The sequence below is a fragment of the Silene latifolia genome, chromosome 11, assembly GCF_048544455.1.
Source record: "Silene latifolia isolate original U9 population chromosome 11, ASM4854445v1, whole genome shotgun sequence".
In the NCBI taxonomy this organism is placed as follows: Eukaryota; Viridiplantae; Streptophyta; class Magnoliopsida; order Caryophyllales; family Caryophyllaceae; genus Silene; species Silene latifolia.
The window spans coordinates 8,078,548-8,097,424 of record NC_133536.1 but is presented as its reverse complement, the minus strand read 5'-3'; the positions used below and the strand labels follow the sequence as shown (position 1 = coordinate 8,097,424).

The 18,877-nt window shown below is 38.2% G+C and overlaps 2 protein-coding genes and 2 pseudogenes across 2 annotated transcripts; 1 reads left to right on the top strand and 3 right to left on the bottom strand.

Annotated features, from left to right (window-relative positions):
* Positions 1–182: 182 nt before the first annotated feature.
* On the bottom strand, positions 183–4,606 carry LOC141610920 (cytochrome P450 CYP82D47-like; annotated as a pseudogene).
* On the top strand, positions 193–762 carry LOC141612829 (uncharacterized). The gene has a single exon (XM_074431578.1). The coding sequence runs from the start codon at positions 193–195 to the stop codon at positions 760–762; it is 570 nt and encodes a 189-aa protein (XP_074287679.1).
* Positions 4,607–5,052: 446 nt separating the features above from the next.
* On the bottom strand, positions 5,053–7,328 carry LOC141610921 (cytochrome P450 CYP82D47-like; annotated as a pseudogene).
* Positions 7,329–10,538: 3,210 nt separating this feature from the next.
* LOC141610919 (uncharacterized) lies at positions 10,539–16,799 on the bottom strand. Its single transcript, XM_074429231.1, has 5 exons — positions 16,616–16,799; positions 14,661–15,807; positions 13,441–13,793; positions 13,273–13,334; positions 10,539–11,381 (listed from the first exon to the last, which is right to left on the bottom strand). The coding sequence occupies exons 2-5, from the start codon at positions 15,731–15,733 to the stop codon at positions 10,833–10,835; spliced, it is 2,037 nt and encodes a 678-aa protein (XP_074285332.1). The 5' UTR covers positions 15,734–15,807; positions 16,616–16,799; the 3' UTR covers positions 10,539–10,832.
* Positions 16,800–18,877: the final 2,078 nt, after the last annotated feature.

Below are 18,877 nucleotides of genomic sequence, written 5' to 3'. Positions count from 1 at the left end.
AGAACAAAGCCTGACAATAGAGCCAGTAAACAAGAAAAAAAAAATCGAAATTACATCTAAAAACTTGTAAGTTTTTTCATCTTTTAGCGAGGGTGACTGACCCTACTAGCCCTCATTGAGTCATTGGGCTCCGCCACTGATGATTATATATCTTGACATGAACACACTTGCATCATAGAGGTACAAGGGAAAATGTCTTTCAAGAAGTCCATACAAAAAACCAAAAAATTCTTGCATAAAACCCTGAAAAACCTTAAGAAATTCCCATTTGAAAAGCATGGAAATTTACCAAGAACCCTCTTCATAAACCCTTTATCTTGCATGATAATCAACCAAAAAGTCCATCAACATGATCTTCCTATTCCCTGTGATGTCATCGAACACTCTAACCAATCGCTTCCCGACAAGTCATCCTTCATAAACCTTGCAAATGACACTACTAAAGATGATCACAAAACTGCCATAGTCGCGAAAATTGAGCCGAGTTCTGTGACTTCTTCATGTAGGTATACAAATGAAGGGAGTTTTAGCAAGCTAGCAAATAAGATGAAAGAATTGGAAATGATGGAAGTCGAGGATGAAGAACAAGACATGGATGTTGAAGATGCTCTGAATTACTATTCTCAGTTAAGTTGTCCTGTTTATGTTGATATTGTTGATAAGTTCTTCGCGGATATGTATCAAGAATACGTTCTTCCTCAGCCGTCTGTTAGCTTAAGGTCGCTCTCGTCTAGCCGTAGACTTGGCCCTTTGAAGCTGTAATTCAATTCAGCAATCTCTTACTCTTTCTGTCTCAGTCATTTGTTTACCTTTTATATTCAGGAATATTTTAACGAAAAATTCACGTGATACCCCTAAACTTTGCCATTTTGCACGTAGTATCCAACTTTTTAAATTTGTGTACATGGTACCCTTAAACTTTGATTTTCAAGTAGGACGTGCCTTTTTTATCGTTCTTAAATTTTTCAATTGAGCATAAATCGTAGACCAGAAATGGGAATTGGCCATTTTTTTTTTCAAAATCGATTATCTTTTCGAGATCTACAATTTTATAAAACGAAAAACGGTCATTCAGAAATTTAAGATCGAAATTATGGTCATTTAAAATTCTCGGGAAAAAAACCTAGAAAATGCCAATTGACAATTTTTTTTAATCTCAAATCATAGATTATGATAAGAAAATCATTTTAGAACAAAAAAAGTTGTCGATTCCAAATTTCGATGTAGTAGTTACGCTCAATTAAAAAAATTTATGGCGACAAAAATGGCATATTGTGCATGAAAATGAAATGTGGAGGGTATAATGTACACAAACTTAAAATATTGGGTACCATGTGAAAAGTGATAATGTTTAGGGGTACCATGTGAATTTTCCGATATTTTAATCAAACGTAAACAAATGATTGGGCAGAGTATGCTATATTATGGAGTATATATAACTTGTCTATCTACCTATAGTATTGTATGATTTTGATTATATGAAGTTTGTATTGATATTGTTGAGGTTTGAATCGTTTTACTTCGACACTTCACTTTGTTGCATATAGCGCGACAGTACGACATTCCTCATCACGGTTTTTGTCCCAAGACGCAACGTCTTTTACAGAATTTTCGCGTCTGCCAATGAAACATTCCCCTGTTTCCGAAATTCCTCGCTATCTTGCTTTCCATAAATTCCATGGAGTGTTTCCTGAATGAGATTGGAGTATGATACAATGATATATAAGCGTAATTTCGCGACCGTGCCAAGAGCTCAAAAACTAGCATGAAAAACTAGCCTGATGAGCATTTTCTTCTTCCATCTTCATTTCCTCAAAACAATCCTTCTGTGCTATTAAAACTCCAATAAGTCTAAACTCTAAACTCGAGACCTGAAGAAGACTCGGAAGGACCGATTTGGCCCAGATCTCAACTAAATTTTCCTGGATCCGGAATAATACTACTCAAAACCATGTGCCTCGAAATGAGACAATACCCAAGATGATCCTACATAACCAAAAATGGCAAAGCCGGAAACACACTTAAAATTATATCATTTTTAGAAACAACAAAATTATTGTAGTCATGACCTACAAACCTACAATGACCGTATCAAACCCGATTGAGAAGATGTGCAAGCTATGACACGAAAGAGATACGTCCTATAACAATACTCCCCCAACAAACCCAAAACACAAAATGACCCTAGCCCACGAGTCCACGACTCAGAAGTCTCAAACTGTACAACACAATTCAACTAAAAATCTTCCTCATAATACATTGTGCAAACCCAAACACTTTATTTATTTAATAGTTGCACGCGTAAATAATATAGATTGTTCGTTCAGATATCATTGACAACTAGAGGAGGGTGATAGAGGCTCTCTGGGAGACGGGGAACCAGGATGACATCAAGTGGAGTAGTTTTCAGGCTGGTCAGTCCGAAACTTGCAGACGTATCAACAGGTTCGTCCGAAGGAGTTGACATCTCAAATCCATGGAGCAGAGTAGCTAAAGTAAGCATCATGAACTTCATGGAGAAAGTTATTCCAGGACAGATCCTCCTTCCGCTTCCAAAAGGTGTAAATGCAAAATTTTGGCCCCAGACATCGTAATCCTTGTGTGTTGTTAGAAACCTTTCAGGACAAAATTCCAAAGGATTTGGCCACACTTCTGGATCGCGTTGTATCTTGTAGAGATTGACAAAGAGCTGGGTCCCAGCCGGGATGTGGTAGTTGTTCACGCCCTTCACGGTGCAGTCTTCAACGGCTTCTCTAGGAAATGAAAGAGGCCCCGGAGGATACAGTCTTAATGTCTCCTTAAGAACGGCTTCCATGTATATCATGTCCTTAATGTCTGATTCATTCACCTGTCTTTCTTTCCCGACAATCTTGTCTATTTCCGCTTGAGCCTTCTTCATGGCCTCTTTGTTGTTAAGCAGCAACGATAGTGCCCAAATCAGGGTCACTGCTATACTTTGCGTTCCTGCTAAAAATGTCTGCAGAACCGAATATTTACATTTTTTATTATCAATTAGTCATTACTCCCTCCAAGGATTTATACTATCAAACCAAACATGAAAAGTTCACAATATATGCGTATGTGAATATATATTTCCTGAAATCAGTTGCCAATTTGATAATCGGTTCACCCGTAGCATCAAATGGAGACGATAAATGAATGGAGGACGGAACAGTATCACTATTAAGCATTCTAAGCAGTGCAAGTTACTAGGGAGTATGTTAATTTGGCTTACCATGCAAATAGCTTTGATGACGGTTTCTGCTCCAAATTTGGTAGGTTTATCCTGTTCCATCTCGAATACACGACTAACCATTACATCCATGAAATCTTCCTTCTCCTTCCCCTCTGCGGAAATTGTTTTATTTTTATGTTCGTCGAGCCATTCTTGACCGACTTGATCCATCTCTTCTGCAACCTTCTTCATGGCTTTCTCGTACCCTCCGATATCAAACCATCTCAAAAAAGGAAGTGTGTCAGCAAGAACGAATGCGCCTACAAGTTCAAAGAACTTCCCTATTGTTTTCAACATCTTATCGTATTTTTCGCCTTCGCATGTTTCCTTCAGTGGCTTCCCAACAATCAATCTAACTGTTGAATTCAAGATTACATTGTTAAACCACAGTTTCATGTCCACTGGTTCCGTGCTCCTTTTGACATACAAGTCTTTCACAGCAGAGCTTATTTCCGATATCCTGACATGTTTGAACATCTCAACACGGTGATTCGACAGGAACTCAACAGTGGTTAACTTGCGTAAGTCACGCCAGTATGGGCTATACCGGGCCAGACCAAACATAGCATTGTTGTAAGTCACAATCTCCATGAATAATGTCTGAGGCCGATCCATGAACACTTTGTCATTCATGCCTAAGCATTCCTTTGCCATTTTATGTGAGCTAACAACAACGGCTTTCTTTACACCAAGCTTAATCATGAATATAGGGCCATACTTATCGGCCATTTTGCCCAAGGTTTTGTGGGAAAACACTCGAAAAAGGTGTAGATGGCCGATTATTGGCCATGAACCTGAAGGTTGAGGGATATTTCGTCGTAAAATTGCTCTTAACAATTCTTAAGAGGCAGTAAAAGAATAACAATATAGCAAAAAGACTTGCAGTATGAGTAGCAATTTGCAGGATATGTAACTCCATTGAAGTAAGGAGCAAGATTTGTGATGTTCAGTAAGAGGTTAAGATGGACTTACATATCTTACAATTAGCTAATTGTACAGTAATAATTATGAGATAAGATAAGATAAGATCAATGTGATTGTTGGGTCCCAGAGTAGAAAACACACGTTTTAGTGATTTTTGTGACTGTAATTTAGCTACATGAATAACACTTGCATTCGAATAGTAAAAGTATTGCAATCATAGTATTAAATGTCGGTTTAGACTTGATCACAGAATCAGCCTCGCAAACAGTTCCTCGGACATTGAGCTACTAATGTAACCAATATTACCTCAAAATGCGACTGTAGTCTTATAAAACCTTGATAACCCTGTCGGGCACATTGCAGTATCACGGACTGATTTAATACCATGATCGCAGCTTATAAATGCTACTCTTAGATGGTTAAAATGCAGCAAATCTAAAGACAAAGAAAGAGGCAATTACTAAGGACATACCTCGGTTAGAAGCTCAGTAGCATGAGAACGGGAGATCCACGAAACAGGGCTGAAGTTACGCAGCGAAATCTGCCCCGTGCTGTTCTTTCTCGTTTCTGTGAAGGATCCATTGAGGGTGTTGACGGCTCCATGCAATACTCTCCACTGCGGCCAGACCCCCTCTTCCCTGTTCTACTACCTCTCTGTGGTTGGCCATAATATCGATAGTCCTGTATGCACCAACTGCATTAGCTCATCAGTAAAAAGAAGTATTATATTGCCTGCATTATAATGAACTAAGCATGCTCATTTTCTTTGGAATCCCCCACCTCAAACTCGTTTAGAAGTATCCAACACGGGTACCATCCCAAAACTGATCCAACAAATGACCTATCTGCAAGATGTTTACAATCATTACAGACCTGACCCAGACGAATACCTCGGCTCAAACTCAAACTTTATATTTCTCTTTAATTAATACTGTTACACTTGTGCAAAAAAGAAATCCTAGGAAGAGGCAATATTTGCCACATGACACACATGTAATATTTAGTATTAGAAGTAAACATACGTAAATACTTATGTCTTACATTCAGATTTCATTGACAGCTAGAGGAGAGTTGTAAATATTCTCTGGGTGACGCGGAGCCAGGATGACATCAAGTGGAGTGATTTTCAAGCTGGTTAGTCCGAAACTTTCAGACGTATCAACTATTTCATTTAAAGGAGTTGAGATTTCAAATCCATGGAGTAGAGTGGCTAAAGTAAGCATCATGAACTTCATGGAAAAAGTTATTCCAGGACACATCCTCCTTTCGCTTCCAAAAGGTGTAAATGCAAAGTTTTGGCCCTTGAAATCTAAATCCTTCTGTGTTGTAAAAAAACTTTTCAGGATGAAATTCCAAAGGATTTGGCCACACTTCTGGATCTCGTTGTATCTTGTGGAGATTGATATAGAATTTGGTCCCAGACGGGATGTGGTAATTGTTCACAGTGCAGTCTTCGATGGCTTCTCGAGGAAATGAAAGAGGCCCTGGAGGATACAGTCTCAATGTCTCCTTTAGGATGGCGTCCAAGTATGGTAAGTCCTTAATATCTGATTCCTTCACCTGTCTTTCTTTCCCAACAATCTTGTCTATTTCCGCTTGCGCCTTCTTCATGGCATCTTTGTTGTTAAGTAGCAATGACACTGCCCATGTCATGGTTGCTCCTATACTTTGCGTTCCCGCTAAAAATGTCTGCAGATTTAACAAACATTACAGTTCTCATTTCCTTCTTCAGAAGTTAAATGGAACATAACTTTTACACTGTATGTATGAATATATATCTAATGAAATTAATGGTCAAATTGATAATCGATTCACCAGTAACATCAAATGGGGACGATAAATAAATGGAGGTAGTATTAAGCATTTTAAAGAGAGAAGTTAGCGTGCAGTATATAGATTACCATGCAAGTAGCTTTGATGATTGTATCTGCTCCAAATTTGGTAGGTTTATCCTTTTCCATCTCGAATACACGACTAACCATTACATCCATGAAACCTTCCTTCTCCTTCCCCTCTACGGAAATTGTTTTGTTTTTATGTTCGTCGAGCCATCCTTGACAAATTTGGTCCATCTATAGTGCAACCTTCTTCATGGTTTTCTCGTACCCTCCGATATCAAACCATCTCAAAAATGGAAGTGTGTCAGCAGGAACAAATGCGCCTACAAGTTGAAAGAACTTCCCTATTGTTTTCACCGTCTTACTATATTCTTCGCCTTGGCAGATTTCCTTCAATGGCTTTCCAACAAGCAATTTAACTGTTGAATTCAAGACTACATTGTTGAACCATAGTTTCATGTCCACTGGTTTTGTGCTCCTTTTGGCCATTAAGTCTTTCATGGCAGAGCTTATTTCCGATATCCTGACATTTTTGAACATCTCTACCCGGTGATTCGACAGGAACTCAACAGTGGTTAACTTGCGTAAGTCACGCCAGTATGGGCTATACCGGGCGAGACCAAACATGGCATTGTCATAAGCCACAATTTCCATGAATAATGTCTGAGGTCGATCCATGAACACTCTGTCATTTACGCCTAAGCATTCTTTTGCCAGTTTATGTGAGCTAACAACAATGGCTTTGGTTACACCAAGCTTAATCATGAACATAGGGCCATATTTATCAGCCAGTTTGCCCAAGGTTTTGTGGGAAAACCCTCGAAAAAGATGGAGATGACCAATTATTGGCCATGAACCTGAAGGTTGAGGTGGGTATTTCGTCGTAAAATTGCTCTTAATCATTCTTAACAGACAGTAAAAGAATAAAAATAAAGCAAAAAAACTTGCAGTATGAGTAGCAAGTTGTAAGTTATGTAACTCCATTGAAGTAAGTAGCAAGATTTGTGATATTGAAAAGGTATGTGAATTTATGAGACTACGAAAGATGTTAAATTTGTTGATTTATAATGTGATAGCCGATAGGTACGTAAGATTCTATGACAGCCGAAATTGTTAGTTCCAGGCTTCCAGCTAGATATTTCTGATAAACAAATTCGGGTTGGTATTTTGGTATCTAAATACCGAGTACATTTTCTCTCCATTTCCTAAAAAGAAATGGAGAGGCAAGTTCTTATTTATGGTCCGGATCGCATTTTGGCAACATCTAACGGTTCTAAATTTACGCATAAAAATAAAGGGAAAATGGGAGTGAAAGGGGTAATTATTATTCAAATAAATTGTGAGAAGAAATGGAGAGAAAGGAAATGGAGAGGATCCATTTCCCTAAATATCTACGCATTCAGTGACAGAATTAAAGGGAGTTAGGACTTAGGAGCAGAGGCGAGCGTCCCTACTGGACAAGAAAATTTTGAAAGTCTTACGTAAGATTTTTGCGTTTTCCTTTAATTTAGCTTATTACGTAATTAGTTCATCTCCACTGAAAATTATTGTCCCCTAACTAAAATCCTGGTTAGGCTAGTGTATACATTCACAAAAAAAAATCTGTAATCTCAATGATAAGCCTACCTAATGCATACAAATTTCAGGAATGAACCATATAACAAATTTATTAGGCTCCTTGTAAGGTGTGGTTGATAGTCCTAGAGTGTGACTTATGAATGTGGGTCACTTTGAAACTTGGCAATAACAATGGATCATCTTTTTTTAAAAAAAAAATAAAAAAAAATTAGTTTTTTATTTAAGTTAAGAGTGGATAAGACTTACCGGAGTCGAAACTTAAAGCACCAAACGATAATTTCCAACCAGCTATTATCTCAAGGACTGTCTTACAGTTTACAGCTTAAGATGAAGACCGTCTTGCCACCGTCGTGATTGCTTACCAATTTGCCACCATCTTGGTAGTTAGGATCACTTGGATTGTCCTCATCAACAAAAATGCTTTGAATACCATTGTTTTATTGCAAGCCTGGTGTTTTGTAGATCATAGCCTTACTTGTAGGGAGATACATATCAACCGATCGAGCTTCTGTTGTGAAAGGATGGATAAAGAAAACATAGGATTAAGCCGATATATATATAGATTAACCATACTTGTGTGAGTTTTATCATTTTACCCATCTAATTACAACACTGCTGAGAAGTAAACCTAACAGTTCATAAGAATTAAGAACCAATAATGCAGACACATAAACTTGAGAGTGTTAACTATTAGTCATGCAAAAGAACCAACATCAAATTCAATTTTTGAAAGTTGGATTTTCAAAGCTGTCAAATGGGATTATAACATGATCAATTCTTTCCTTGAGGAATATTGAATCATTTGATTGCACAATTTAGTCATTATTGCCACCATAGTATTTAACCTCGGTTTGAGACCTTGTCTCTGAATCAGCCTTGGTGAACATTTTCTCAGTTGTCGAGCTATTAATGCGAGTATGTCACCGATATTGCCTCTAAAGGTGATGGTAGTTTTATAAACCTTGTTAACACGGTCACGATGCAGTGTCGTGGCTAATATTTAAAACCATGATAGCAGCATAACTGTCATTTTTAGATTGTTTCAAAGCACCAAATCTGAGGATCAAGAAAGAGGCAATTACTAGGGACACACCTCCTTTAGAAGCTGAGTAACAGTCTGCCCCTCTGTTCTTTCTCGATATCTGTTACGGATTCACCGGGCGTGTTGATGGCTCTAGGTGCTTGTCCATTATATCCATAGTCCTGTATACACCAATTGCACTTGCTCATCAACAAAAGAAGTATTATACTGCGTGCATTATGATGAAGCATCCTCATTTTCCTTGGAATCCATACATAATAATTTCTAACTCAACACAAACCAGAAATTCAGGTGCAAGTCATTACCAACAAAACCCAGCTCAACTATCTAAAAAGACAGAAACTTTAAGCTCGAAAATATTCATTTAACTACTTAAAAAGACATAATGCTAATTTCCTGAAAATTGTACTCAGAACCAAGCAAATAATTCCAAAACCAGCAACGATCAACATCAGCTTACGCCTTACACAAATAACATTAACGATTTAAACTTCCTAATAACTACGCAGTAATACTCATTAAACAAGAAATGTGTAGCGAAACATCATAATCAGTCCAACAGTTCAGAATTCAGGACAATATAACTTCACAAAACTGTAAAATGTAGGATAGCGCAAGCATCCAAAAAATTCAACTCACACTAGTCAATATTCAAAATTTATTGCTAAAAATTACTCATTCTATTAAATCAAATCTAACTTGAGGTTCTTAAAGTGCCCCAAAACCAAATATTCAAAAAATTATCAGACTATTATCTCTGATGATGAATGGTTGAATTCCACCTGTCTGTTGTTCATCTTTCTGAATTCTGTCTCTCTCAATAACTCAAGCTTGAATGTAATTTCCTCTCCTCTTTTTACAAAGCCATATTAAACCTATAAAATGTACTTAGCTATCCTGCTATATACATTTCAGCTGGGCTTCATAAATTGCAACCTGAGTTTCATGGACGACCAACATATTAACCGGGTCTTGCTGGAACAAAACTCGAGTTTCAGAATTAGAGTTTGCAGCTCGGCCAGTTAGCATCTGCAAGAATTTACTAACTCGCTTTTCCCAACCCTCGATGCTCCGAACTCACAATTACCAAGGGAGACACATAACTGATGGCGAGCTCATGTCATTCCAGGAGACTATTGCATCAAGAACTTACATTAAACTAAAATGCAACAACGACAAGGGAGAGATGTTCACATTGATGGTGCAGGTGAATGGAAAAAGGAGGTCACTTGCTTGCACTCTATACAACAACATTACTCCAGTGCCTCAATGGCTCACTAAAGTAGCTGTGGTTCATTCTCTTATGAAGTAGCAGTCCTTCGATGTAGTACGGACCACAACTTTCATCTAGCTAAAAATACTAGGGTAGAGAACCTAATGGAACAACCCTATGTTACTCCGACACTTCACTTAGTTGCCGTGTCGCGTGTCCGACACCTATCGTGTTGACACCGACACTTTGACACTTCGTTTTAAACCAAAAAATTGAAAAATTTGCACAAAATAGCCGTATCCAACACTCGACATGTGTCAGACACGACACCCGTGTTTGGGAGTTGGGGTAACACAGCAACCTAAAAAGGAAAGTGTAAAGAACCAACAACAAAGGAGATCATATTATATTACCGATCAGAAATAGGCGAGTAGCAGATACCATTCAAGGCTCTTTTTAATAAGCTGGGAAAGCATTCAGCAGTCATTCAGGCCAATATGCCTCTTCAGAGCCCTGCAAGCTGCAACAACATCTCTACTTTTTCTGAAGGCTAAAATGGGTGAGCTCCGATCCTTTCCATAACATCTCTACTTTTTCTAAACTGATTCCCTATTCCCAGCTTTCAACGACTCATTTCTCAAATTTAACTCACCATAAGAATTTTCCATGTTAAATACACAAGGGGGTTTACAGAATTCAATCCTCACGTGATGTAGAACTTAGATTACTTTTATAAGAACGTAATCGACAAGTACACCAGAACTCATGGACAATAGTTAATTACCGATTCTACCATGAGCATTGATCATAACAAGTCCACAATATGCTCATATTACAACCTCAAACATATACACGCACTACACATAGGCGACATATCTAGTAATCTAGTATACTAATAGTTAGTCATTCATGAGAAAACACAGATCTAAACATTGCTTTGACCATGACTGAAAAATATGGTAAAGCAGACACTTTCCCATGCTCAATACATATGAGCCCTAACTAAGTGATTGGCCGATTACCAACAAGGTCAAGCGCGAGCCCCGCTCCAACGGGCTCATCAAACTTCACTTGCCCAGAGAAAGGAAGCATCTTGGAAACCTTCTCCATCGCTTCCTTCAGTTTGTTTTCTTCGTCATTGAGTTTAGCTAATTCGTCAAGGAGAACCGCTCTGCGTTCACTGACTTGGGAGCTTAATTGGCCGAGATTGTTCAATGATTCCACCAAAGACTTGCTCTTATGTATTTTTAAAGCCTTATCAACATAAGAATTCAACCAATACACTCTGAAATGTATGCATTTTAGATCTGACAATGTGGAGCTTAAATAATCAGCTTGGCTATCACTCAAGAATTGGGCCAAGTTGTCCTCGAGTATTCTTACCATAGTGGCCAACGACTCCAACGCCCTAGCAATCATGTCAGCACTGCGCAGAATGCTGTCTTTTATTATGTTCCCATGCTTCCGCCAAATCATTTGCAATGTTGGAACTAAATCGGATCTTATATCAAGTCCTTCAAATTTGGTAGTTGCAGAATCACATTTGCAGCTCTACATAAAAAATGAAAATGAAGCACTATAATTGGCACAAACCATGAAGATATACTCTCCCTCCATTTCATATAAACTGACCTCATTCAAATTTGTTGGTCAAACAATGTGGACTTTAACCGATATTTTCTCATAATATATAATACTCCCTCCATTTTTTCTTTTCTTCCCAATTGCTTTTTCACAGTCTTCAAGACGGTACTTCGACCATAAGTTCCGACAAGCAAACATTACTTTTTACGGTTGGAAATAATATTTTGTGAAAAATGGTTTGATAACAAATGTTAATATTTTAGTTTTATCTATTAAATATTTGGATTAATTCATAGGAATAATCCAAGCTATTGATCGTGTTCTTATAATAATCCGAACTTCATTTTAACTCACAATAAACCGTACTACTACCTCCGTCTTCTCGCAACAATCTGAATAACCTACTACCGGGTTAACAAGTAAACTTTCCTCTATATTTCTATTGTTTTGAGTTAATAAACCTCTTCCCTTTCTTTAATTATTTACCTTCCCAATCTCAGTCACACTCTCACCACCACTCACCAGTCACCACTACTATCATCCACCCACAATCACCATCAGCGCAACCACTACCCCATCTCACGGACCTCCTACAGCCACCCTCACTGCCACACCCATGCATCTTAGCTTAACCCCAAAAATTAACGTTCACGACCCAATTGAATTGGGGATCTGGGGTTTTGGAAAACCGCCAAATGATGATGGAGGAGCGGTGGACAAGGGCATCGAAATTTGATGACGACAAGAGCTTTGAGATTGAGTTTCGTTGTTATGGGGGTGCGAACCATTTCCAAGTATCTCATGGTTTTCCCGGAGATTTATCGCTGACCAATCAATCGGAATCCATTGGTATATGTTAGATTTTAGGAGTGGGAAACTATTACTCTTGATTTCTCTTAAATTTTGCACGGCATCACACAATTTAACCAATGTTTCACTACTGTTTTGCGTCCTACTTGAATCACTCTAAGTTGGGTCCTTAAATTCCATGCCCATCAGCAAGCACAAGCTGACAAGCAGCTTAGCAAATGTGGCAAATTTGATTTAAAACTTCAACAGTTCATTGGTCCGCTGCTCCACTTGTGAGATTTTTGGTTTCGAATTTTCGATGTCATTCTCCGGAAACACCTTATCATTTGCTGTGTTTCCTTCTCTATATTTACTGGATCTCATTTTTTCTGCTCCATCAAGGATGTTTACAATAGCTTACCTCGGGTTAAGTTTGAGATGGTCCTTGTCACCAATTCTGATTCTACTAAAGCCTTGTTTTGATCCCGCCATTAACCCTGTTAAGGAAGGTGGTGGCCAGTAGGTCAGGTGGTGAGGAGTAGGCGATAGGTTGTAACTGTGCTTGGTGTATGGTGGTGGTGATATGCGGTGGGGGTGTGATGTGGAAATTGACGGGGAATTATGTTGGAAGGAAGCAGTAAAGGGGGATAAGGTAATTTGATATAGGCGCTCATCTCAACCTGATGTAGCAGGTTAAAACTGAGCTGGTGTATTTTGAGAAGATAGTATCCGAAGTTAGGTTTATTGTGAGTTAAACCGAAGTTCGGATTATTATAAGAAGACGACCAATAGTATGGATTATTCTTATGAATTAATCCTAAATATTTTTAATCTCCAAGATATTTACGGTCAAAGTTTAGTAACTTTGACCTTCAAAAAGCAAATGGGAAGAAAATAGGAAATGGAGGGAGTAGTTAAAACATTTTTTTCAATGGTAACGTCAAACGCGTTCTTATCAATCCTAACATTACTAATACTTTGTATCTCTTCAAGTATTTTGGAGAAATCAGTGGTAAGTATGGTTGACGACCAAAATAAAATGGTGGCTTAAAAAGGAATTATTTAGTACCTTGATCGTAGAGGATGTAGAAGCTTTAGGTATCGAATGATTGATGATTTTCCCTGACGTCTCTGCAACAATATATTGATCAACATGAAAAGTCCGAAGTCTAGAACCAAAGGAAAAGAAAAGGGCACGAGGCCTGTTTGTCATGTGTTCTAAGTTAAAAGTTATTACCTCCCTCAACTCCATTACTGCTATTCATACTAAGAAGAGTTCTTCTAACTTCTTCTTCAACAGTAGAAAGAGAAGGCATTATACCTTCCTCTTGCAATGATGCATCACCCTCAATCATCTCTTCATCCTCCTTTTCCTGACTGTTCAAATCACGCTGCATTTTTCCATCCACCTGATGTTGACTATCTAAATCAGATTCCACCCTTTCTTCATCATGATGTTGACATCCGAAATCAGACTCCATCTCTTCTTGCTCTTCCTCATCTTTATTGTTTAAATCCTTCAAGTCAGAGTGCAGCTCTCCATCATTCTTATCTGTACTGTCAGAATCCCAGCCTTCATCATCATGCTCCCTTCACCGAAAACAAGGAAAACAATTGTTTTTCATGTCAGCACTCTTCTCTGGAAACCATTCCCATCAGTATGCACACGGTTACTGGTTAGCAAGTTACTGTAATATTTATTCATGCAGCAGATAGCCAAGCAATTTTTGCATTCTACAGTGAATATAGCATCTGAGACTAAAGGTCCAATTCCTACTTGGATATTACTTCACATATATCTAACCCTTTTACCAACAGTTTCTAATAAGAAGGATAAATAACATGTGGACGGTGGAGGAAAGTGCTAGTCGTGAAAAGTGTTGAGTCACAAATTAAGAGACCGTAGACAAAAGATGAAAGATTTCAAAACATGAAATTCAAAAATGGTCAAACCAAACACGGAAGTACAAAGTATAAACTTGGTTAGAGATGTATTAAGCGTGGGTCAACATCTACGCAACCTTACCTGTCTTTGAAAAATAAAGAAGAGGCTGATGAAAATTTCTTCTGAGATTGCATCGATTGGCTGATACATTACAATGTAAGGAGGCATTCGGCCCATTGGTAATGAAAAGGCAACTATTTATGTCAATTTTCAGAAAAGAACTACTTTGTTTAATTACATACATAACTAGTGGTCATTCGGCCCCTATAGATTTAAAATCATAGCTAGAGAGAGTATGAAACCTAACCATAAACCTTGGTACAGGCTTAAATGCTTAATACACTACCGAATACCTACAGGCTACAGCCTTCTAGCACCTAACAATTTCAGAAATACTAGCCATCTAATCTAATGTCTAAACATATCATTATACCATACTTTTATCACAAATTCACAATAAACATCATGAGCATGCTAAAAAATCTAATACGGAGTAACAGCATTTCGACTACCTTTCTGACTCTGTCTCATAATAAGTCTCATATCCATCAGCTGTGACTGACGAAGCATGGAAAATCCAAGCAGGAGGTGACCAATCAATCTTGGGAAAACCCGAATTTTCACCCTCCCGAGCAAAAACCCTATCACCCAATCGAAAAATCGCAATATCATCCTCACATCTCCGAACATTATCAATCTCAGTGAACTCCCAACCATCTTTGCCATACTGGGGAAACGCAGCCTCAGAAAACACAATGCAGTTCTTATACTCCCTCCCTAGAAACTTCCTCGACGCCCTTCGGAAAAAGTAATAATCCCTCGCCATAAACAACACCTTATTACCCTCAAATCCCCTAACCTCATCCCAACAAGATCCCTCAAGCATAAAAACTCGGAACGATTTCTCCTCCGTACGAACCACCAAGTACAGATTTCCGTCGTCCACAAACCGTTTCCGCCACCTAAACTCGTTTGAATAGCATTCAGGTACATAAGCTACCATTCTGCCCATGTCGAGTCTTGTAATAGTTTTATAATGAATAATCAATTGCGTATACCCCTCCCTATCTACTGCGTATGTCCGGCTGCCATAGACGGCAATGTCATCGAAATTGTCGGGAGATAACTTGACCCACGGCGAGGTACCCGACTCGCGCTCCGCCTTAGAGAAGTGAGGGCAACCCCGGAGTTGACCGCCTCCATACAAAGCAAACAAAGTAGCCTTGCTTAGATTATCCAGATGCGGCGGGGTGGGAACCATCAGGAGATGGTCAACAGGATAGGATTTGTCGAAGCGAAGGGAGATGGCAATGGTGGAGCGACGGAGGAGGCTGATGTCAAAGTTTTGAGGAAGGTTCAAGGGGTGGGGTTTAAAGGTGAGGGGGTGGCATGGGATGACGTCTTCGGTGGATGAAGTGGAGAAGATCCAGGGTAGGTGGTCGGAGGAGAGAGAGGGCGGTGGTCGTAGGAGGTAGACTTTGGTGGGATAGAGATAGTTGTGGCGCCTACTGAAGGCTGATTCCTCAGTTTTAAGGGTGAATTTTCTACAGGGTGCTGTTTCCAGCTGCTGACTACTGATCCCCATGTCTTCTTCCAGTGACCAATTTTTCAGAGGGTGTTGTTTCCAATTCCCGACTACCAACAACAAAGCCGGTAAATCTACACAGGTGACCAAATAACAATTACTTCCTTTTAAAATACACTTCTCTAATATCACTCTTTCATAAACTCTCTCTAGCCGAAATTTGCTGTCAAATCTCTCAACTCAAGCGACTTATTCCGTCAATTTTTGAATTTCCTTTCATTTGTGCAACATTATGAAGAAATCATTAATCTTTAATCATACCACTGTGAACAGTCACTGCATGCATCACCTTCTTCCTCACAATTTTTCCACAGTAAGGTATTAACATTTCGAAAAATTCTCGTGTCCTCCACCAGGACCGTACTCCTTCCACCTAAACCTTTATAATATTCCATTTGGTAAATTGCCTTTAGGTGTAAGGAGGACGGTCCTCTTAGAGGGCACCAGAATTTTTCTACAGTTAGTCTTGCTGAAGACGGGTCGGAGCAAATGACGGGTAATGCCACTCACAAAACGGATAGGGGGACAAGGTGGGGCACCCCCATGTGCTTCCCTCTCTCCTCTATTTGGGTCATTTGTGAGAGGAAATGGTATCCGTCACTCCAAAGTGACGGATACGTGCCGTCTTCAATGAGATTTTGTGATTTTTCTAATATTTCATATATCAGCAAATAGCAACAATCCCAGATTAATTAAATCATAAATTACCTAAACATTTCCACTAAATTAGAGCTACACACATCAAAATTAACACAACTAATCTTAAAATCTGACAATTAGAGTAGCATGCATCAATTAAACTAACCTAAATCAATTACAGTACATAAATAAGTAATCCAAACAAAAAAAAATCAGCAAATTAGGGTTTAATTGGGCGCTTACAGTGAAATGTGCAATAATCCTTCAATAGTTCAATGTATTATGGATTTAAGGATATATATTCTAGGGGGTAGTTTTTCCAGTTTCTGACTACAGTTCTTCGTCTTCTTCCTTTCCCATCTCTTTTTCAAAGGAGCTGCTCCTTCTTATATACTCAATCGAGTTTGCACCCGGGCTGGGTTCGTTGCTCAAGAAAAATGAACATATATCGGTCGGATGTATTATTTTAATAGTTATTTGTTTTTGAGCATTTGTATATTTTTTCCTGAATTTATTAACGGTGTTAATCTTTCACATACGCGTTTTACTCTTTCACATACATTTTTCCATAAATTTTCCATATACTACCATTTCTCTAAAAAAGTAAATTTTATTCTCCCCTTACATTTTCTCTCAAAATCTACTCAATTTTTCTCAAATACTTCAATTATTCATCTTAGTTAGTATATCAATCAACCAATATTCGTTTTTGTTAATTAAACTACACAAAATTTTGTTTTAGATGAATTGATTTGTTATTTTGTTCAATTAGGGCTGTATTTCTATTAGACTTGATTCAGTTAGTATATCTCAATCAACCGAATCCCGTAGTATGCAACACTGATGCGGCTGCATTTTGATGAGGTAGCAAATTTATTTATAGCGCAATGAACAAGATGGGGCCACTACCACCAATTATGAGGACTGAGATAAAAGCCTTCAACAAATTTGATACCATTACTATTGTAGCATGCGTGAAGTATCTTTTTGGCTTGGGGGAAATGCATTTGCAACATAGTAAAATCTCATCCGTGAAGGGTGGTGGTGGGACTGCCGGAAGGTGGGCGCTCAATGCGAGGCTGTGGGAGTGATGGGCGGGTGCCGGGTAGTTGTTGGTAGGTGTATTGATTGGGTTTGAGAGGATGAGAGAAAATGTCAAGGGTAAAATTGTAAACGTTGTATGTGAAAGAGTAAAATCTGTATGTGAAAAAACAATACCCTTTATTAAAATTTATATGTTTAATTTTAATTTTTTTTTGGGGTTAAAACTCAAATTTAACTAAGGTTATATGTAATGATTTTGAGTTTTATTGTAATTTTTTTAGCTTTAATGTTTAAGTGAATGAAGCCGGAAACTTTATAATAAAACTCATAATTTTTAAAACAAAACTCAAAAACTTTATTATAGCGCTTAGAAACAATACAACTGATAGTAGTACATCTGATGTATAATTTTACTGGTTTTGCGTCGAGTAATTCAAGTCGGGTTAATTTTGTCAAGTCGATCTATTTGTAAATTTGTGACAAGGTTGAAGACCTGAATCCCTTTGACAACACAAATGATAAAAGTAGATTCGCAAAAGTGGATAACTGATACGAAAGTTGCGCGGAAGCGGTTTAAAGAATAACGAACAATAATGAAAAGGGATTTGCTTCGAAATCGGTCTTGAAATCGAAACAATAGGATATTTGCGCGATCTAGACCTATAGATCGCACAATGGTGATTGAATACCAAGACCTATTGCTATCAATCGGGTTAGAGTTTGAAAAAACGTCAAACAAGAACTAGGGTTGGAACGAAACACGTCGATCCAAATAGCACAATTGCAACAACAATTCTGTTTCTTTTCTTATTCAATATTCAATGTTTAAAACGCAGCACACCCCATGCCTTATATAGGCTTAGCTTACAATCATCTAACCCTAGTATCTTTAGAAGATATTATTCTTGTACAATAAGAAAACAAACTTTAGGAAAGAAATAACAGAAAGTAGAAATAAGTAAACTTCCTAAGATAAGGAGATAACTAAACTAGGAAATAAACTAATGAATTTTTAAACACTTGAGCTCACCATTTTTGGATCATCCTCTCCCTCTTCAAAAGGAATTGACCTCAATTCATGTAGCCTCAATATGTCGGGATTAAAGATGAATATTACAAACCCGAACAAACTCGAACACATAGTCGAACCATCTTTGATGCCATCCAGCAGCTCGTTTACCTTTTTTAAGTTCCAGACCCACTCGTGCCAACCACCTCACAATCCTCCGTGCACAAGTCTTAAAATTCTACCCCGAACCACTTCTTTTACATTCAAATCTCTCCCCTTCAAGAGTTCTTCCAAGCTTGTCTTCTTGATGATTATCAAGAGAAGAATTAACAGATTTTGTAACTTGACGATCGATAACTTCCACTGGCTCCTCCTCATCATAATCGTCAAAAATAGGAGGTGATGTCGGATCAAATTTAACATTCTCCTCGTAGGTGCTTTGACTTGAGAAT